This window comes from Xyrauchen texanus, chromosome 41, assembly GCF_025860055.1.
Source record: "Xyrauchen texanus isolate HMW12.3.18 chromosome 41, RBS_HiC_50CHRs, whole genome shotgun sequence".
Lineage (NCBI taxonomy): Eukaryota > Metazoa > Chordata > Actinopteri > Cypriniformes > Catostomidae > Xyrauchen > Xyrauchen texanus.
The window spans coordinates 23,251,043-23,273,909 of NC_068316.1; the positions used below are offsets into that span (position 1 = coordinate 23,251,043).

Sequence of the window (22,867 nt, forward strand, 5' to 3'; positions counted from 1 at the left end):
AGAATAGGGAGTTGGGGATTGGGGCTATACCCCTCGAGCAGTTTGTCATCTGTCTGGTTACTATCCTGCTACCATCTTTGGTAGATTTTTGTAACTATTTAAAAACATATTCATGGGCGGTAATTATATAGTGCAGGTACTTTATTTTATTATTGAGAATTAGGGGTGAGCATAAAAACCTCTTACATACAGCAGCACCAAAAGTATTTAGTCACTATAGACACTTAAGCCACAATAAAAATCTATTAATTGTATTGCATTTTGATAAACATATATTAAACCAAGGGGCATCTGCAAACAAACGATGCCTTTTCTAAGAACTAACTAACTTTTCTCAGACTATTTTAATTTAGCAAATGTATTAATTTAATTTAATTATTAATATAAGCAACTGGACAGGTTCCACTATGTTTGATAGCCACAAGTTCAAATACTTTTTGTCTTCATTTTAAACAGTACATATTTTGTTTGATAATTAAAAAAAAAATACAAAATGTCCCTTTGTTCAAATATTTGGCTTTAAAAGAGTGGGTGTGTGCTATATTTCTATCCAATAAATGCCACTTGGTTTCATGTTTTGTATGTAGTGTAATGACACACTTTGTGTAATTAAAGTGTCCAAATACTTTTTGGAGCCACTGTAACTTTTAATTTAGTGTATACATTTTCAAATACAGTGAAAGCAGTGTTTGACTTCAGGGTCCTTAAATCATGCTTTAACCTAAGCTACATATGCATATCTGAAATTATGCTAGCTCTACTTCATTTGGCTAGGGAAGCCTGGGCAGTATTATGTCACTACCTAGGTGTTATCTTTTCATCCACAAGCAAGTACAATGTTAATGAACAAAGCTTGTTGGATGACAGGCTTAGTGAAAGTAATGTCAGGTTTCCTTGGGTCAAGCCAATGAGGCTAGTCATAACGGTACAATGCATAGCACATAATGAGATCTGTGAAGTTAATGCATGGTAATTGTGGAAGTGGGCATTGTTGAGTGAATATTAGAAGTAATAAAATATTTGAAGTAAACATAATCACTGTTTTTAAATTATGAATTAGGCCAGCTGAGAAAGACAGTTTGCAACAAACAAAAAATGTGATTGCACTTACATGAAATAGATTGGGTATCCTCCTTCGAAATACCAGCAATACTTCTTTGCTTCTGTACACTACAATAAAAGAAAAGATGAAACTGATGAGAATTGTGATACATAGAAAGTAGGGCTGGGAAATGTAATAATATAAATTCAGTGATTAATAGTTGACTGTTTAATACATAAAAAAATATGATATTAATGCAATGTCTGTTTTTTTGTTTTTGTTTGCTTGTTTGTTGTAGTTTTTTAATGCCTGAAACTTCACTTATGTGTTTCCCCACTTCCTGTGGCCAAAATGGGCAAATATCAATTTCCAGGAGGTACATGCTTGACTCAATTACACATCCTAGCACAGAACCTAATTGTGTGGAGCAGTGCACGCATGTTCATTAGGCGCAACATGCATCCCAGGCATAATAAACAGAGGAGCGAATTTACTGTAAGTAGATGGAGACTTCATCCGTAAGCGGTGAGTCGGTGTGGGAGAGAAACAAGCAAGTTGTCATATCTCTTCACATCGCCAGAAAATGCTTACTCGCTTACATTTATATTTTAACGTTTGTTTTAATTTACTACGTACCATGATTCACAGCGATTCTAATATAAAGTATTTTTATTAGATATATAAACTCTTAGATTTCTACGTCACCAAACAGAATTGCTAACATATAAAACTGTGGTAAACCCAAGTCTACTATTGGTCAGAATACAGATCCAAAAACAGTCCCAATGAAGACCATTATTAACTGACCATAGCATACAATAATTAAAATAAGGTAAGACAAAGAAATTAAGAAAAGCAAAAACAAAATAAACTTTGTGGCAAAGCTTGCTGACCACAATGTCCTAACAATGGCCTCAGTACACTTCCCCATGTCAAAAGAGGCCACGCCTATTCTGTCTATAATTTTCTGGTGTTGAGATATGCCTGGGGCTCCTGGGGGCCCCCTAGGGGACCTACAAAGAACCTCAATACACCGCCCGAGTCAAAAGAGCCCACCCTCATGTCTCTATGATGTTCTGTAGCAGAGATATGGTGTTCTGTGTGCATTACAGCCCCAAGTAAAAAGAGGCCACACCCCCATCTCTACGATTTTCTGTTCTGGAGATATGAGCCTTCTGCTTCCGTTTCAATGTTACATCTATAGGATTTGTACCTTTTTTTTCACCTGCGGGGCGAACACCGTACCCCCGATCGCTTAAAAAAGTCATAGCACGCCACTCCTTATTAGGCTTGTCGATTTGACATCGAAGAAATGACGTGGGATGAATTGCACAGCAAAGTTTTTGTGGAAGAAGAATTGGGTTGGAATTTGGGAGGTAAGCACTTTCAGTATCCAGAGATAATTCAGATTCTTTTGGCTAATGGGGTCACTCATCCAAGAGGAATTACCTCATAGGGCAAAACTATTTCACAAACAGGATGTATGAAATACACTGCAGATAAATCAGCTCAGGTCATGAGGACAACACCAGCTAAATTTGTTTTGAACTTTGGCTCCAGTTTCTATCCAGTTTCCAGATTACTATACAGTATTTGAGACACATATCTGTGAGACTTGATAGACTTTTTAAAAAGAAATTGTGATACACTATGAGAAGTTCCAGGCTAGAAAGTGTCACCTTATGATAATGAAATCTGTATGAAATGCATAATCAGAATGTCTAGATTTAATAGGCCTAGTTAAAATGTTGTTATTGATTCACAACTAAAAGCTCAATATTTGAGAGGCCAAAATAATCCAGCCATAAAATCTTATTTGATTTAAAAGTGCTTGCTAAAGCACTATTTTAACAAACCACTTACCCGAAATATCAAACTTTATACAATATTTGTACAACAGACACAAACAATCCCTCAAAACATGCCGGTTGAGGATAGGTGTGCTACTTTTCTAAGCAACAGTCTAAAAATATTTGATAGTCTTGACTCGTGAGCCATATTTAGAGACCAGAATATCACTGAGACTTAGAAGTGGGCTCTTTTGACTTGGGCCAGTAAGCAGCCCACTAGCAACCACCCAAAACATTCAAGCAACTGCATAGCAATGCCCTGGCAAACAACCACAACATGCACTGTGGCAGTGACTTTTGCACAGGCTAGTACCGCTTACGTTTTCTTCATAAAATTTTTATATTTGCTTTCTACATATTGTGTGAAGCTACGTTGTGTAACAATAAAAACAATAAAGAACTTTCTTACAGAGGGGTAAATAAATTCCTCAAGAACTGAAGTTTTCAAGAACTGGTTGTTTACACAGTCTCCAGTATAAGAGACGCGTCATAATTCGCATGAACATATCACTTCGCAAATATATCTCTGGCTGGCTTTTACCAACAACACTGTCAGTGCTTTCCTGTTAAGCTGAGTTTTGGCAGGATTTGGTCGCTTAGAGCTTTAGATGTAGTTTTCTCCATCTAACTGGATAGAAAGTCACTTTTAAACAGCTCCCTGCCTCTCCTTCCAGGAGGGCTAGAAATCTCTGGTATCCCATTACACTGTTGCTCATTCATCCATTAAGACAGAGTACAGCTCAGCCTGCCAGTTTAATAATCAATATACCTCACCCGACATCCCTCAGCTGATGTCAAACGCCTGCCATTAGGCAGCTGACAAAGGGGCATCTTCATTACACTGAGGGATGGATGCCTTTGACATCAGCTATACCATTAAAAAGGTGAATGTATGCTAGAGAGAAAGTTGCTGTTTTTTTCCCACAGCATCTAGTCTGGAGAATGACAGTGATATAAATGTTATAGTGAGGGTTGAATGATGGAAGCTTCTAGAAAGAGCAGAGGCAGCAACTAGAGAGGGAATTTTGAATCATTGCTAGTGACGGTTGCTTTTAGACTGCATGGGAAGCGTTGTTTCTCTAAAATTTCATCAGAACCATGGCATTGACACAATATGTAACAATTTACAATATGGTTTTATACATGAACATTAGTTAACTCAATAGCTAACATGAACTAACAATAAACAATACTTTTACAGCATTTATTCATTTTTGCTCATTTTAATTTCTCCACAGAACAAAAAGGTGTAAACGTTAACATAAGTTAACACATTATGAACTGAACAATATTATATGTATAAATTAAATTAATATTAACCAAGATTAAAGAATGTAAAAATTATTGTTCATTGTTGGTTCATGTTACCTAATGCATTAACTAACGTAAACAAAAACATCCTTATTTTGCAATGCTACCAGTAAACACTGGTATATATGACTGTGGAGGTGGGGGTGTGGTTGAGCGCCGAGACTGGGAGATGAGAGCGGTAAGGAGTTACACCTGTGGGTAATTTACTAACAGCTATTCCGTGCTGCAGTGAGAGGTGAAAGAGAGATAAAAGGGAAGATAAGCGCCACAAAGGAGGAGACTAACAGGCAATGACACTGTGTTTAAAAACCTGCGCCCCATTCTTGGAGTTTCCCTAACCTGCAGGTTTCCACTCTCTCTCTCTCTTGCCTCCCCCACAGCTTGGTGACTCCACTGCCAGGAGTGCGGGGGGGAAAGCCTGGCCCAGTCTGCTGGTTTGTTGAACCCGTTGGTTTGGGTCCCTGATACACCGCAGGCTGTCCCAGATTGATCATACAGGACAGAAGGGGGTACATACAAAGCTTTGGTAGATTCAGGATGTAATAAAACCTCTATACACCAATGCTTGGTTCAAGACGAGGTTTTGGATGCAGCAGAGAGGGTGAAGGTGAGATGTGAGCATGGTGATATACACAAATACAATTTAGTGGTCGATACGACGGTGGTAGGTCTGATCACTGACAATGATGAAACAGCCTACAGAGAAGAGGTGCACAATCTGACACGCTGGTGTCAGGAGCACAATCTCTCCCTCAATGTCAGTAATACCAAGGAGCTTTTGGTGGACTTCAGGAGGAAAGACAGAGAACACAGCCCCATCACCATTAATGGAGCACTGGTGGAGAGAGTCAACAGATTCATGTTCCTTGGTATCTACATCACTGAGCAACTCACATGGTCCGTCCACACTGAGGATGTTGTGAAGAAGGCTCACCAGCACCTCTTCTTCCTGAGATGGCTGAGGAAGTTTGGAATGAACCACCACATCCTCATATGGTTCTACACCAGCACTGTAGAGAGCATCCTGACTGGCTGCATCACTGCCTGGTACGGCAATAGCACCACCCACAACCGCAAAGCCCTGCAAAGGGTGGTGCGAACAGCCAGACACATCATCGGAGGTGAGCTTCCCTCCCTCCAAGACATATATACCAGGCGGTGTGTGAAAAAAGCTTGGAGAATCATCAGAGACTCCAGCCACCCAAGCCATGGGCTGCTCTCACTGCTACCATCAGGCAGGCGGTATCGCAGCATCAGGACCCGCACCGACTACATGACAGCTTCTTCCCCCAAGCAATCAGAATTTAAAACACTTCATCTCTCACGATCAATAATCAGCACTGCACTTTATTAATCTTAAATCTCACACTGGACTGTCATAAATTATATTATCTAATTATATTCTTTTATTATTGTATGTGTATTCTATATTATGTGTATTCTACATTGTGTGTATTGTTTACTGTACATTGTATATTATTATTATTGTGTTGTGTAATTATGTGTACATTAGATATGTAAATTGTGTAAATATGTTGTTTATTGTAAATTGGTATATGTCTCGTCACTGTCATGAATGCTGTGTTGCTCGGAACTGCACAAAAGACTTTCACCCACTGTTGCACTTGTGCATATGGTCATGTGACAATAAAGTGATTTGATTTTGATTTGATTGATAGTGCCTGTTATTGTTCAATTACAGGGACAAAAACATAGAATAGAGGTGGCGGTTAGTCCCGCTTCACCCATCCTCTGATTTTGGGTATGAACTGGCCAGCCTATCAGCCATTATTAAGGGAAATGTGTGCAGATGGGTCCTGCAAAAGGTTAATCTGGTGTGGGATTTGAACAGCACTGGCTGACGAGTCTCTCAGGCACGCCTTTGACCAAGTGAGAGTAATTGATGTTCAAAAGCTTCAGCCCAGTGTTGCATTTTCCTATACCTACTTTTCAATTATTAAAGATAGGTTTTGTTGAGTGATGCAGGACACTCAATCAAAAACAGATACAATCCAGTTGTTCATTCCGAAAAGCCAAGTCTTCCAGGTGGCTCATTATAATCTGATGGTGGGGTATTTAGGGCAAGATTATACACTGAACTGTCTTAAGGCTCGTTTTTACTGGCAGGGCATTCGTGGGGATGTACGCAGGTGGTGTGATCAGTTGGTGAATCCAACTTGCACTCCAAAAGCGTCATTGCACTCTCTTCAGTTGATCAAGATCCCCTTCAAAAGAACTGGCATGGACCTTGTCGGGCCATTAGAATGGATGGCACAGGGGTATTGCTTTGTACTAATCTTGGTGAATTATGCAACGCAACAACCTGAAGCAGTGTCCCTGTCCATAATTTCAGCATGCAGTGTCCCGGAGGTACTCTTTAAAATGATCTCCTGAGTTGGGACCCCGAAAGCGATCCTAACTGACTAAGGCACTACGTTTATGTCACGTACACTTTGCACACTGTACAAATTATTGGGAATTAAATCTATTTCCACCAGAATTTACCATCCCCAAACTGGTTGAGCGATTTAATCAGACTCTTAAAAAGTTAAGTTAATTTACAAGGATGCGAGAAATTGGGATAAATGGCTCGAACCCCTATTGTTTGCAGTACGAGAGGTCCTGCAAGCCTCCACACGGTTTTCCCCTTTTGAATTAATGTATGTCCACAGGCCTTATGGTGTCTTAGATGTCTTGAGGGAAAATTGGGAAGAGGGACATTCAGAGAGCAAAAACAAAATCCAGCACGTTCTTGACCTGAGTGCAAAACTCAACGCACTGGGACTAGCAACACAGGAGAATTTGCTCCAGGCTCAAGAACGTACAATAAAATACTGTACAAAAGTGGTGTTACTGGTCCAGCGCAGTGATTCATGGAATGGAACATTCTCTCTTCCTTCTTTGTGAAGCAGAGAGCCACCACGGCTGCTTCCCGACCCGGTTCTTCTAGGGTTGAAACTCAGGCAGCAGGGTTGGTAAGCACCGCGGCGATCTAGATGTGGATATGGGAGCGCTTCCACCGGCACAATCCCTGCAGTCCTCCCACCCTTCAGCACACTAATTCTGCCCAGTAGAGTTTATAAGCGACGCAGGCGGTCTGCCTCTGGGTGGATTTAATGTCTCGTTCTGGGCTCGCAATGAGGTTGAGTTATTGATCGCAGCACTGGAGGACAGGCTTCTGCTTTCGGAAGCGGACAAATCTTCTGAACTCCCGCCCTCGGGCAGTAGAGCTCAGAATGAGGCAGAAGTTGAGAAGGCAGCTGTGCTTGCACAAACATCGGGCTTGAGTGTAACCCTCCACACTGCCCTGAGCATTGGCGGAGGAGCTTGCCAAGTTATGGAAGGCACATTTCTCTGCCCATACATGCTTCGCCAGCTCATCTACCCTAACCACACTCGATGGCTGTGCGGTCAAGGGATATGTCGATCTTCCCAAGGTAGAATGCGCTGTGGCCATATGAGGAACTGGCCATGGCTCCCTTCCAAGGCGTGTACGTTTTCTTCATCACTAGTGACAAAGGCTTACAATGTCGCAGGTCAGGCCGCCTCCACCCTGCACGTCATGGCTATCCTGCAGGTCCACCAAAGTCACAGAGGCTGCCCTGGCCCCGCTAAGGGAGAAGACGGACAACACAGCGGCCATGGCGTACATAAATCACCAGGGTGGTGTACGCTCACGTTGCATGTCACAACTTGCACACCGCCTCCTTCTTTGGAGTCAGCAGACGTTGAAGTCTCTGCGAGCCACTCACCTCCCGGACATCCTCAAACGGGCAGCGGATGTGCTTTCATGACAGGTAACGCTCTGCGGAGAGTGGACACTCCACCCCTCAAGATGGACCTGTTCTTTCTCCCGAGAGTGCTCTTGTTACCCCCTCTGGTACTCACTGTCCGAGGCTCCCCTCAACGTGGATGCCCTGGGGGCTGCGCAAGTACCCGGCCTGGTTACGTGCCCAAAGTTCCCACCACTCACTTTCGGGATCAGGTGGTGAACCTGCAACTGCTCCCTTCAGAGGAGAAAGACCCAGCCTTGTCGTTGCTGTGCCCAGTTCTATCTCCAGTGGGGAAATCGGTGGAGGAGTGATGCTGCCAGGCCCAGAACTGCCCCTTTTCAGGTGAGCCCATGTACTCTGGCTCAGTGCTCCATTTGTGGTGATTTCCCCATGGTAATTCCGTATGATGCGTTTCCACTGTTCGGTCTCCCCTCAAGTGAAGCCGGTGTTTCCCCTTGACAGAGCTTCGCTCTGCCTCGGCCACTATTGCTGTGTACCCTCTCTGTAGATAGGGTCCTTTCAGTGTCTTCATTCCATATGTGAACTTCCCCGTCCATAAGTCCATGTGAGGTATACTCCACATGTTAACCTCCCCTCAGTAGGATGTGGTCTCCTTAGGACTCTCCCTCCTGGAGAGGGAAGAGCGCTTCCCCAGCACTATTCTAGCAGGTGCTCAGCGGGAAATTGCTTAATACAAAAATCAGGAAAGACAATCGCCTGTAGCGATTAACGGGATCAGGGAGACGCCTTACCTAACTCTCTGCAAGGTCACGACGTGGTCGAGTGCTCGCTGCACTTACACACGCCATATTCTTTTATACCAGTAGGTCCGGAGCGGAGAGCGGCAAGCAAATTCCACTCGCCAATTTTCATTGGTCTTTTCTGAATAAAGCAAAGGTGATTGGGGCTCTCAAGAGTGAACCCCTTGTGTCACTATATCGACAAAACGTCTCGTTCCCTCCATCAGAGGTTAAATCTGTAACTAATATGTTTTCCACCAGCATGGGATGCTAGTGTAATGGAGTCCCCAACAGGCTTATTAACTAGCTTAACAAGCTTCACCAGAAAGACCATGCTGGTCAACCACCTTCACCAGCAAGGTTTTGCTTGAGAAAAGAATGGCTATGTTTTTCCACCAGCTAGACCAGCACATAACGAGCATAAATCAGCTTAGACCAGCATGGGAATGGCATGCTTATTATCCAGTCTTTTTAGCAGGGTTGTAATCAAATGTATTTCTATGCATACTGATAAATACTGGAATTTGCATTAAGCCAGCCAATTAGAGCTTGCCAAATCAAGGAAGTGCTTGCCATTTCTCTGTGCAATATTCATTAGACCAGGGGTCAGCAACCTATGGAACAATGCTGGCACATGGAGGGGTAATCACTGGCATGCCAGCAATGGTGAAAGAGGAGTAGAAAATTGTATTTATATATATATATATATTCCGCACCTGTCCCATTCTAATCTACATACTTATGTAATCCTTCCTCATGACCATGAGGAGGATGTGCTACCAGCATAACTATCAGATTGTTGTGAGGCTGTACTAAGCCCTAACCCTACCCCAAACCCTAACCCCAACCCAAAAACTATGCCAATATAGCATTGGTAGCACATCCTGATAGGTAGCATATATTTTCAGGACACCTGAACACACAGCGTGTTGGTGGAGGCACAGCTATTGACCACGGAAATAATAAAAAAAATGGAACTCCATTTCAATATGTTTGCCAACCCCTGCATTAGAAGCTCAGTGAATGGACAGTGGACAGTGGGCATTCCATCTGAGACTGAGACTACTTAAAGATTATATTGGATGTACTGCGTGAACAGTTATCCCTAATCAAATACATGTGTCCAAATAAGTTTATTTGCATGTATCAAGGCAGACTCTCAGTTTCAGGGCAGACAAAATATCTAACAATCAGAGGAATGGCTTCATTTGTTGGAGGGATCATTGTGTGTGGGTGGAATTATCCAGAAACCAAACATTTCCCCTGTCACTCTATCTAGGAACAGAAGAAATGAGAGAGATCTGACAGTGAGAGAAAGGTCGCAGATGGGCAATTAACCCACACTGTCAGTCGAGACCTTTCATTTGTGCTGTGTAATATGCTCTTAGGCTATTCTGGGGTGCTGCAACATTAGATGTTCATTAAAAAACAACATTTGTTCACAGTAAACTTATAGTCTCAGAATAAAGTATGTTAACTGACAGGCTGATGAAAATTGTACACAAAACTGGGAAATGATTTCTCAGTCTAGTATACTCTAATCTGATTGGCTGGTTTGGAAGAAAGGGCGTGGTTGAGCGCCCATCTGGGGAGAGAGGAAGCGGGAAGGAGGTTCATCTGAGATGCATTTGCTGGTAATTACTGTTTCTGTGTTTGCAGTGAGAGACAGGGGAGATAAAAATGGCCCGGTGCACAGAGTGAGAGAGTGTGTGTTTTGTGGAAGCTTCACTGTCTGGCTGAAAAGCAGCAGTTTTACATTGGCTGCTGAAATTGCATCCAGAGTGTTTAATAAACTTATGTGGTTCACTGAAGCCGACTCCTGCTTCCTCTTTGTTTGCCCAACTACGATCATTTGTTATACTGGTGCCGAAACCCAGGAAGGAGGAAGGATACATTGCTATCGAGTTGTCATCACCACTGGAGGAAGTCTTCCATTCTCTCACCAGCATCCACCAGACCTAACACCAGGCAGAGTGGATCTATGAGTGGAACAACAACAGCATTTTGAGATGCTCCTTCGAGGCCAAGAGGAGGACCGATAGGTGTGGCAGAGCTTGCTAACCCAAGAGGGGGCAACCCTAATGCTTGCTAAGATGGGGTGCAAGATGATCCAGAAGCATTTCTGGAGCTCTTTGAACATACAGCCAAGGCTATGAAATGGCAGTGTGTGCAATGGGTAGTCCATCTCCAACTGCTGCTGACCGAGGAGGCCCAGATCATGGCCCAACAACTTCCATTCGCCAACCTCCTGGAATACCCCATATTAAAGAAAGCTACCCTGCAGCGGGTCGGCTGCGGTCCAGAAGAGCACCGCCAGTGGTTCCGATCCCTGACGCTGAGCAAAGTCAGCTGCCCGTTTGCTTTTGCTCAACAGCTCTGTGACACCTGCCGGCGGTGGGTGCTGGCTGAGAAAGACAGCAACGTCGGGGATATCATCAATCTCATGGTGCTGGAGCAGTTAATCTCCTTTCTGCTAAAGGGGACAGTGGATTGGGTCCAGTGCCATCAACCGGCAACGTAATATGAAGTAGTGCAACTGGCAGAAGACCATTATTCCGGGGGCCAGTGCACCCCACTCTCTCTCTCTCTCTCTCTCTCTCTCTCTCTGTGGTCCCTCCATCTCCCCCTCTCTCTCCCCTCCTTCCTTCTGTCCTGTCCCATTCCCCTGGAAATGGAGGAACATTCCTCCGAGACTGGTTTCCCGGGGGTTTCCTAACACGCCAATATCCCCTGTCTCTCTTTCTCTCCCACCTCTTTCCACTCTTTCTCTCAGGTAGGGGAAGCTGCTAGCACTGGTGTGGGAGGGAGGTTTGAGCCAGTCTGCAGGAGTTGTGGGGAACCGGGACATGTCTGAGACCAGTGCCCGGTGATGGAAGTGTAGGCATTGATCCGAAACTCCACAGGCTGCCCCGATTGAGCAGGGACATACTAAGTACCTGTGTATGTACTTTGGGGGGTATACCAAGCCTTGGTGGATCCAGGTTGTAACAAATCCTATATTAGTCAATGCTTGGTTCAAAATGCGGCATGGTATGCAATAATCAGGTGAGGGTGAGGTGTGTGCACGGGGATATTTACGATTATCCTGTGGAGTCACCATTTTATTTCAGGGTCAAAAGCATAATATTGAGGCTGTGGTTAGTCCCCGCCTCAACCATCCACTAATTTTGGGTACTAATTGGCCGGCTTTTTCGTTGTTAAAGGGTTTGTGGCCCTGTAATACAGTGGGACAGTGTGGGGTGGGAAGGTGGAGATGGGACCATCTACGTCAGCCCCGCATCAGGATGACGTAAGGGAGGGGGAAGCCTCTGCATTTTTAGAAGAATATCTCAGCTCTGTAGGTTCATATAATACAACTGAATGGTGACAAAAACTTTTAAGCTCCAAACCGCAGATAAATTAAGCATAAAAGTAATTCACATGACTTTGTTGGTTAAATGACTGTGAAAGTGAGAAAAAGTCCTCTTATTTGTATTTGTTTTACTATAAATCTTCACATTCACATCTAAAAGACACACGTGGCACCTGTTTAGTTTTTCCTTCAGATGTGAAGGGATAAGTCAATTACAGATTTTTAATTTTGGGTTAACTATCCTTTTAATAATAGAATGGGTATTTTTTTTTTTTTTAAATGCCTAGTGTATTTAACATAAATTATAACATTATAAATGTTACTTTATTGTTCTACATGCTGGTTATTCAAATATTTGTAAAATAGTTTAAATGTACTTATTGCATGTATTTATATTTATACAATTATAAAGGCACTACCATGTTTGCACATTTGTTTATGGTGGGGTTTATTTTTTAAGGATAAAACAATCTGAAAATAATAACCCACATGTGAGATCAAATTAACTCAGCATTCCAGTAAAAATGAACCAGCATTTGTGTTTAATAAATAACCCATTTGCTGGGTTGAAATGAACAACCCAACTTGCTGGGTTAGTTTAGCCCAACGTGTGTTCTGTCCCATATCTAAACAGCGGCTGGACTAAAAACAATCCAGTTTGGGTTATTTTTAATCCAGTATTTTTTAAAGTGTATGGTGCATAATTCAGAGGCTGCATTTTTGGCTCAAATTTACTCCACTGATGCTTAGGTTTAGGATGGGGTTTGCACAGTGGTCTAGTAGTGTCTGAAGAGGTGGGCATACTGGGAAATCACACACACACACAAATGCACCCAGTCTCTAATATTCATATATTTGCATTTATTCACGTTACATGTTAACACTTTATCTTGTATTACCATATGTAGCCTACATAAAAACGAATGGTTATGTTTTATTTGTGTACTATTATGTGCATTTCTGTGTATAGTGAAATTGTTTTCCTACTTAGAAATATGAATTGAAATTATTTGATATCACAAGAAAAAGGCACCACTGACAAAAGTAAAAGGCAAAAATAAAAGAAAATAAAAAAAGGGAAACAGTTGTCCAGTATTTGCGGAGAGCATCAAAAACTAGCAGTGGTGCAATAACATGCAGTATTTTCACAAATTTGTATTTTATAAATTACATTTAAATGTATCAACATATATTTACTTTTAGTACGGAAATACATTAACAGTGACAATTGTGGTTCCTCCAGAAATTATTGTGCATCAGCATTAGACGCTGGAAATGTCCCACCACTTACTGAAATGAAAAATATGATTGGTTAGCACATATCCAACCACATCTGAAATGATCGTTCTGATTGGTGAATCAGCTTAGTCTGACTGTCTGTCTTACCCATGCCATCAGTTGCGCTCCCACCTCCTGCAGCTCCGTGCATGTTTAGAGAGAGTATCTAAATCCTTTTTAAAATAATAATAATAATAATAAACACAATTCACTCAATGGTGCTCCAGCATTGCTGATAATTGTAGACTGAAAAAGATCCGGGCCAAAACCTATTCATTGTTCTGGCGGCCATGCGTATCACCACTTATTTCAGGTGGGCATACGCAAAATCCTAAGAAAGATAGGTGGGCATACGGCATATAGGTGGGCATACGGCATACGGGAAGAGTCAAAAACACTTCCAGCTTTGGCCACTGGGAGCAGGTTTTTTTTAATTTCGGTAAGCACAGAGCTGAACTTTCGACCTACTTTTGCCAAATTCACAGTCTGTTCTTAGTTATGTCTGTGAAATAATCCATACTTATGTTTTATAGTGATACTGTAAACATTTTCCACTATTTTTCTACGTGTTTTCTATATAATCGTTTAGAGACTGCCACATCATTATTTTAATTATTTTTCATGCCAATCTATTATTGTGGTATAGTATATCTCAGAAAACCCTTCCCTAAACAACACGGAAATCAATACAATCTGTGATTGATTGCTTTACATGTCATCCATACAGTATATTCCTGTCTAAAAGCACAGTTCTTGGCCAGAATAAACTGTGGTTTGAACGAAATTGTAACCACCTAAAAAAATAATTCTGAAAAGTCTGCAATCTTCACTTTCACATTTGACACCTCATGCATGCTCATACAGTAAGAGAGATTTTTCTACACTTACACAGTAGAACTTAGTTTGCACTGTAACTAATTCACCAGCAATCACCCAACCAAAATGCAAATATCTAAATAAATGTGTAAACAAAACTGCCTGATACTGTGATAAATACAAAACAATATTCAACTGTATGTATAAAAAGGGTAAAAAGGCTGTTGTAAACAGTGCATAATTAGCATACCGTTTTGTCCAAGATCTGAAAGGTCGCAATTTAGGGTATCAACAAGCTATGACTAAGATGGCTGCTTGCCAAAAGATTTCTTTTTCCCACAAGTCTTGTTGCATGGACACATTACAATAATACTTCCAAGCCTACATCCAATCAAATATCAAGCCTTTCTCACCAAGGAAATCTGGTGGGAAGAAGCAGAATAATTTTTACAATCTGACGTTTGCTGAGTTAATACAAACTCTCAGGGCTAGAGACATGCATTTTGTGTAAAGAAACATTGTCACTACCAGTAAAGGGACTTATGCCAGGCTTTTCATTCACAGTGCTACAGATCTCTAGGCTGGCATAAAGGCATAATACATGCAAGGAATTGCAAATGCACTAATTGTCCCAGACTCTTTTTGTGGGGACATAATCTTTGCTGGCAACTTTACGTCTAAGGAAACAACAGTAACCATTTTAAAGAGGCCAATAGGGAGGTTTATCCATTGGGAGCACGCTGGATCTTGGTTACCGGTTTAGGAGATAAAGGCCTAGCAGTTAGGTTTGATTCCGGCCTGTGTTGTGTCCCAATTCCATCTCCCCAATAATTTCTTAAATCTCTATGCTGTCTTAAAGCATAAAGAGGAAATGGTTCCAGTTAATGTTGAGGTTGGAAGCTCCTCACAGAACAAAGGGACTTTGCTATTGGCTTTGTGTCTATTACAGCATAGTCTCTGCCTTAGATACCATGCCTACAATTGGCCCTCAGTTGGTTCACTAATGGTCTGTTGCATATTGTACTGAGAAATGACAAGCACTTTCTTAATAAATTTGGTGAAAGTGCAAATTTTATAAGCAGTTTTATTTACATTTTAAGTATGATTAGGAACCGAGAACGGGTTCTTGATTAGAACCGGTTCCAAAAAAACAAACAAAAAAAAACAGAACCAATGATTTTCATGATCATAATCAAAAATGATATTATAAATCAAACATATCCTAAATACATTTATAAGGAAATCAAGGCTGGAATTATTAATCAAATTAAAATAAAATATTTGATTATAGCACAAACACACTTGGCACTCAACAAACAAACACTCCAGCAGTCATACTAGATCCTTATGTTAGTCATTGACTAAACGCAGAGATGATTGTCAACAAAACAGTACATTTGAAAGCACTGGAAAGTCGAACCAAAGCACAGACTATACATTATATGTCTCTACAAAGTTTTGCACGCTATTAACGTCATCCTTCAATAACATCATCCCTTATGCAAACATAAAACCAGACACTGGACATAAACAATGATTTTAAACATAACCCATATCTAATCCTTTCCTGATTGAAGGTTAATGGTTGTTTACTGAGTATGATTTCTGATGGCTCCCTGCAGCCCTTTTTTGTTATGGTCAGTTCTTCCACAATACACATCTATCCACGTGCAAACATTGATGGTGGACCATTCAGGGCCTACACCATACTTTACTACTTTAGCATAAGCCCTTGTTTAACATTGGCTGCTGTTCAATACACGACATTTTGAGAGTGAGAGAGGGGTAATCTGCGAGGACAGAGCTGGTGTTAACGAAGCATTAGCCAGGGGCATAAGGCCAATACCGTTGTCTCTGTTAAATATAGATTCACAGGACCTAGTGAGCAAATCCTTGAATCAATGCTACAAGACATGCACATCGCTGAATCAAAGTTCCTGCTGCTTTCTGTCAACTTCTGACTGATCCAGCAGTCAGTAGCAAATGCCTTTTCTCAATGTCACAGAAAGAGATGGCATGAATCAATATGGTTCAAGGGTTCCTCTACAGAGCCAAAACCACAACACAGGAAGATCGACACTGGGGTGTAATTGTCAAAAACAAATTTGACAATATGATATCATTAGATAGACCAACATTTTCCACTGTGCACACAGGGAAGAGTTTAATTACACAATCATGTCTCATGGTTATGGAATACAAATATCCTATTTAACGCAAGACCCTTTTCGACCCAACAGTTATGCAGCTACATATTAGATTCCCAGGTTTTAAGACACTAAAGTTTTCCTTGAAGGCTGGCCATAGATATTTTTTTTCTTAGAAATGGCAACAAAGAAAAAACTTTCAAATTGTCAAATTGCCTAGAAGTAGATATACATTTATTCATTTGGCAGATACGTTCATCCAAAACAATTTACAGTGAATTCAAAGCATACATTTAATCAGTATGACCTTGGCATTGATAGTTCCATGCTCTATAACAGTTGAGTTACACAAACTGATGCATTCATCATGGCTTAAGTGAAGCACATGTACTGTAGGATACTTAAATGAGAACAAAGATATAGGTAAGTCAAGCAGGTAAATATGCCATATATTTCAATTTCAATGTCAATAGATACAAAAATCATGATGTGCTGATTAATTAATAAAATTAATTGCAATTAATCAAATTTTACAATATTTACAGAGAAAGGACCCCAAATAAAGACAATTTAGTATATAATAAAGAGGGATGTTATAAAATATTGATACATCAATTATTGATCAACACATTCTTTTAGCATCGATATATTAACATCAGCCGACATTTAAATTAGAAACCTAATTTGTGTGCTTTCAATTTACAATTTAGTTGTATTCCATTCAATGTAGCCTGACATAATAGCTTTGTGAGACCACAAGGGGGTGACATAACATTTACTGAAGCCGGTACTGAAGCATGGGAAAGACACAGATATCTCACATGCACTATGAGCTGATGGCTGTCCAAAGATACAAAGGTTTTTGTGCTGCTTCAAGAATGAACAAAATTATGTTGATGAGTTTGCATGCTAGTGTATAAAACTGGAGTAATTGTGCAATCTGAACTATTAGAAATGGTGACATTCATTATGCAATTTCTCTGTATGTAGCAAAGAATAGGGGTTTCATTCAAGCTGTCAAACTACAAAAAGACATATTGTAACTGAAAATAAATTGTGTAGGCTCTTAAAGATATTATACACAATATATCATCCAGTATTGACAAGAGTAAATATTCTATGTCCTTTGATAATTATTTAGATCAAATTTAACGGAAAACTGTGCAAGTTGAGTATTGTGGCTGGCGCTGCCGAATTTTTAACAGCCTCTGGAGACGGCAAGCCTGTGGTGTGTGTACATACCTTCATAGAAAATAACTGTTTCAAATGTTATAACATGCCATGTCGTCCACCAGATGCATCCAATGCGCGACCCTCTTTAATTAAACCTGTCCCTCCTACTTTACCAAAGTTGTGTTAAGAAATATGTTTGAAAGACTATTATTGTACAATGAGCAGCTCAATTTATATCGGAAATAAATTCTGTTAATATATATCATTAATCATCTCAAAACAGCATCAATCACAAGCCTAATAATAATTAAATAATCATAAATATTTTTATAAAATAAATATAATAATTCAGATAATTAAAATGCATTGCATCAAATGGTATACACATATCCTGGCAGCAGACAAGTAAAGCATTTAGAAGATACAAAAAATTGTAAAAAAAAACATTGTCCACTTATGTAGCACCTTTTTTAACCTTAGAGGTTACCAAAGCGCTTTAAACTGTGTCCCAATCACCCATTACCACGCACACACTCACACTCATACACCAATGGTGGCAGAGCTGCCATGCAAGGTGCTAGCCTGCCATTGGGAGCAACTTGGGGTTCAGTGTCTTGCCCAAGGACACTTCGGCAAATGGAATCGTGTGGGCCAGGAATCGAACCACCAACCCAGCGATTGGCAGCCGACCCGCTCTACCACCTGAGCCACAGCTGCCCCAAAAAGTGGCTGTAAAAGTGGCTGTAAAAGTCAAAATATTGTATGTTTTATTTTCATATAATTGAACGCCATTGGTCTACTTCCATGCGCTATTTTTAATTGTTGGTCTAGGTATTTGTGCACTAGACGGATGCATTTGGAGTGTCTCGCATCCTTTGAAAATTTAAAAAATGTGTCTCGGGAATCCTGCATTCTGTTGTGCCAGTCTGTGAAAGAATCTTGTTGGTTTGACAAGGCATGTTTCCTGTACAGCTGGACCTGCATTGACTGCACTACTGCCACATAGTCACAAAAATGTTAAGGTAGTACATAAAGCTTGAATTACTCCGATGATAGGAACACTCGTAATTTACGTATGGATCAGGAGTATAATTCTTCACATAATTAATCCTACAAAAATAATACATTTTATCGACAGCCCTAATTTCAACTACGAAACAAGAATTCCAGTAGTGAATGTGGCAATTCAGGCTTCCTACAGGTTTGGATGTGTCCTACTTTATTTAGTCATTCACGCATACACTAAAGAGCACATAATTATGCTAAAAAACCAAGACGCGTACATAAGTGTGTTAGCGTGTGTGTCTTTAGGCTTTATGATCACAGTCTGATTTTAATTGATTAATGCACAAAGATTTGTGAGACAATAAGCTGACATATTGATTTATCCCCATCTAAGTGCTTATGAAAAAGAATCTATCTCTCTCTCTCATCTGACAGGGCAGTATAATGTTATCTTGATGAGGCGCTGATCAGGTGCAATATCATTAGTATCTGCAGAGACAGTATATCACATTAGAAAGGTCTGCTGATGCTTAATGCTTTACTTTAGCAAATGCCTTTGAAATGTAAGTATTTTACATATCAAAGTCTGGAAAGTCAATTCGAAATATTACATTAATTAAGCGGATTAAATAGCCAGTCAATAACAAAATAGTTAATAGATAAACTACATTAGAGCAGATCATACTTGCAAAAATTGTACAAAAAAAAGTAAAGGATTATCATAATTTGGAACCAATCTTAATGAATTGGGACTGAATTCGGACTGAACAGAATCATCTTAGAATAAAATTATATTTGATATACACACTGAAATTCTGAAATAAACAGACTAAAGTAGGCAATTCAGATGCTCCAGATCTTATTGAATCTTTTGAGGATTCTTAGTGGATTCTTTTTTGATCTCATGGATTGGTAGTAAATGATGATACATAATGCATTTGCATTATTCTGTTAGACATATAGGATGTATCTGAGAGCACAAAACATAAAAAAAAAAAAAAAAAAATGAATAAACAGCATTGTTTCACTGCAACAACTCATACTGTAACTTCACTAGAATTTCCAGTAACAAGCATTGTCTAAAAGGCCTGTGATCATCCAGTGAACAATCATATGATAAACACAAAAATGAATCATAAACAGTTAAATAAATATACTTTCAACACACATTTGATGTCATATTTCATAAGCTTTCTGTCTATATTGGTTATGTTTAAGTAACCCTATAAAGAAAAGCTTTAGCTGAGAGTAAAACAATCAAAATACTAAAGTTAGCAAAGCTCCACACACAATGGATTGGACTTCTGCATTGCCTTTACAGCTGACCCGACTCGAACTGACACAACACAACACAACATGATATTTACACTAGGCTATTTCCTCCATCTGCTGGAGCGGACAGAGAGACAAAGACTCACCTAATGGTACGACATAATATATGTATAAAATACAGTATCGTCGTAATGCGGCTCTTGATAAAGGATGGACTAACTTTTCACCGATTAAAACAGAAATAATGAAGTTCATCCTTAGCGTACAGCATCAAATATCAAAGAAAAAGCGCTTACTGTGCTGTTTGACAGTATCCGCGCGACTCACCTCTAAAATCATCCACAGTGTCAACAGCACACTTGCTCCGTGTCGCTTCATTTTCTCCTTCATTCTACCGAGGCACAGAGTGATGGTAAAAGCTGTCAGGACGGAGGATACATAACATTAAACTTTTAAAATGAAACCGTTTTCATAGGAGAAACTGTGTGCATGTCGAGCGCTGTCTGTGTGTCAGTCCGGGAGAACAGCGCCAGCATTTCAGCTGTGGGCATCTCCTCTCTTCTCGGCTCTCTTTCTCGTGAATTCGTTACGAAATCCTCTCGCAACAATTAAACATATTTCCACGAGGAAAAAATAGCACACGATATTTCCACGCACAAACAGATGAAGGCTTCTGACTTATCCACCCATATATTTAAAAATACGTTTTATTGGAATAATCCAGAATTACATTGCAATAGCCAATTATTTAAAATGAAACAAAATCCAATATGATTAACGGTTATTTAAATTGGATGGGAAGATATAGCACCTGTAGACCTATACGATACCGATAGGCCACACAAACATAAGAATGCCATTATAATTCATATCAAAATGTCAAACCAAGAGGCATTTATTTGAAAGAAATATCAAATAAAATATTAAAAATTACTGTTCAAGTAAAACATCACAAGAAATTTGTTAGATTTTAAATAAAAAAACAATAATTATTAATTATTGTATTATATCATTAATAATTATAATGCATATAGTATAATATAATTAATATACTGTTGTCTTATATATATATATATACAGGTGAAACTCGAAAAATTAGAATATCGTGCAAAAGTTCATTAATTTCAGTAATTCAACTTAAAAGGTGAAACTAATATATTATATAGACTCATTACAAGCAAAGTAAGATATTTCAAGCCTTTATTTGATATAATTTTGATGATTATGGCTTACAGCTTATGAAAACCACAAATTCAGGATCTCAGAAAATTAGAATATTACATGAAATCAATAAAAAAAAGATTTTAAATACAGAAATGTTGGCCCTCTGAAAAGTATAATCATGCATATGTACTCAGTACTTGGTTTGGGCCCCTTTTGCATTAATTACTGCCTCAATGCGGCGTGGCATGGATGCTATCAGCCTGTGGCACTGCTGAGGTGTTATGGAAGACCAAGATGCTTCAATAGCGGCCTTCAGCTCTTCTGCATTGTTTGGTCTCATGTCTCTCATCTTTCTCTTGGCAATGCCCCATAGATTCTCTATGGGGTTCAGGTCAGGCGAGTTTGCTGGCCAATCAAGCACAGTAATACCATGGTCATTGAACCAGGTTTTGGTACTTTTGGCAGTGTGGGCAGGTGTCAAGTCCTGCTGGAAAATGAAGTCAGCATCTCCATAAAGCTTGTCTGCTGAAGGAAGCATGAAGTGCTCTAAAATGTCCCGGTAGATGGCTGCGTTGACTCTGGACTTAATAAAGCACAGTGGACCAACACCAGCCGATGACATGGCTCCCCAAACCAACACAGACTGTGGAAACTTCACACTGGACTTCAAGCATCTTGGATTGTGTGCCTCTCCATTCTTCCTCCAGACTCTGGGACCTTGGTTTCCAAATGAGATGCAAAATTTGCTCTCATCAGAAAAGAGGACTTTGGACCACTGAGCAACAGACCAGTTCTTTTTTCTTTAGCCCAGGTAAGACGTTTGACATTTGAAGCCCATGTCCAGGACCCGTCTGTGTGTGGTGGCTCTTGATGCAGTAACTCCAGCCTCAGTCCACTCCTTGTGAAGCTCCCCACACATTTGAATGGCCTTTTCCTGCCAATCCTCTCCAGGCTACGGTCATCCCTGCTGCTTGTGCACCTTTTTCTTCCACACTTTTCCCTTCCACTTAACTTTCTATTAATGTGCTTTGATACAGCACTTTGAGAACATCCAACTTCTTTTGCAATTACCTTTTGAGGCTTTCCCTCCTTGTGGAGGGTGTCAATGATGGTTTTCTGCACAACTGTCAGGTCAGCAGTCTTCCCCATGATTGTGAATTCAACTGAACCAGACTGAGAGACCATTTAAAGGCTCAGGAACCCTTTGCAGGTGTTTAGCTGATTAGAGTGTGACACTTTGAGACTGCAATACTGAACCTTTTCACAATATTCTAATTTTCTGAGATTCTGAATTTGGGGTTTTCATAAGCTGTAAGCCATAATCATCAAAATTATATCAAATAAAGGCTTGAAATATCTTACTTTGCTTGTAATGAGTCTATATAATATATTAGTTTCACCTTTTAAGTTGAATTACTGAAATTAATGAACTTTTGCACGATATTCTAATTTTTCGAGTTTCACCTATATATATATATATATATATATATATATATATATATATATATATATATATATATATATATATATATATATTTAGTCTTATAAATAAAGATGTTTTTAAAGAAAAGGCTGAAAAAAATCTTCTTTGGAACATGCATTGTGTAAAACGCTCTACAAATACAATTTAATTAATGTGACAATTTAAAAAAAGAAAAATATCTCAGCTCTGTAGGTCCATACAATGCAAGTGAATGATGGCCAGCACTTTGAAGGTCCAAAAAGCCCATAATGGCAGCCTAAAAGTAATCCAAATGACTCCAGTGGTTAAATCCATATAGTTAGAAGCCACTTGATAGGTGTGGGTGAGAAACAGATCAATATTTTATTTATTTTTTACTATAAATTCTCCTCCCTGCCCAGTAGGTGTATGCGGTATGCAAATTGCCAAAGAAGATGGTGTAAGAAAAAGTGGAGATTTATAGAAAAAACCCCACACCTATC

The 22,867-nt window shown here is 39.9% G+C and overlaps 1 protein-coding gene across 1 annotated transcript in view; it reads right to left on the bottom strand.

Annotated features, from left to right (window-relative positions):
- The window catches only part of LOC127634029 (vesicular, overexpressed in cancer, prosurvival protein 1-like), an 82,965-nt gene extending 62,704 nt beyond the window's left edge, over positions 1 to 20,261 (bottom strand). The window contains exons 1-2 of the mRNA XM_052113429.1: positions 20,087 to 20,261; positions 1,112 to 1,170 (exon numbers count right to left, since the gene is read on the bottom strand). Of these exons, the coding sequence (XP_051969389.1) occupies positions 1,112 to 1,170; positions 20,087 to 20,149 (122 nt within the window). The 5' untranslated portion in view covers positions 20,150 to 20,261. The remainder of the gene's footprint in view (positions 1 to 1,111; positions 1,171 to 20,086) is intronic.
- Positions 20,262 to 22,867: the final 2,606 nt, after the last annotated feature.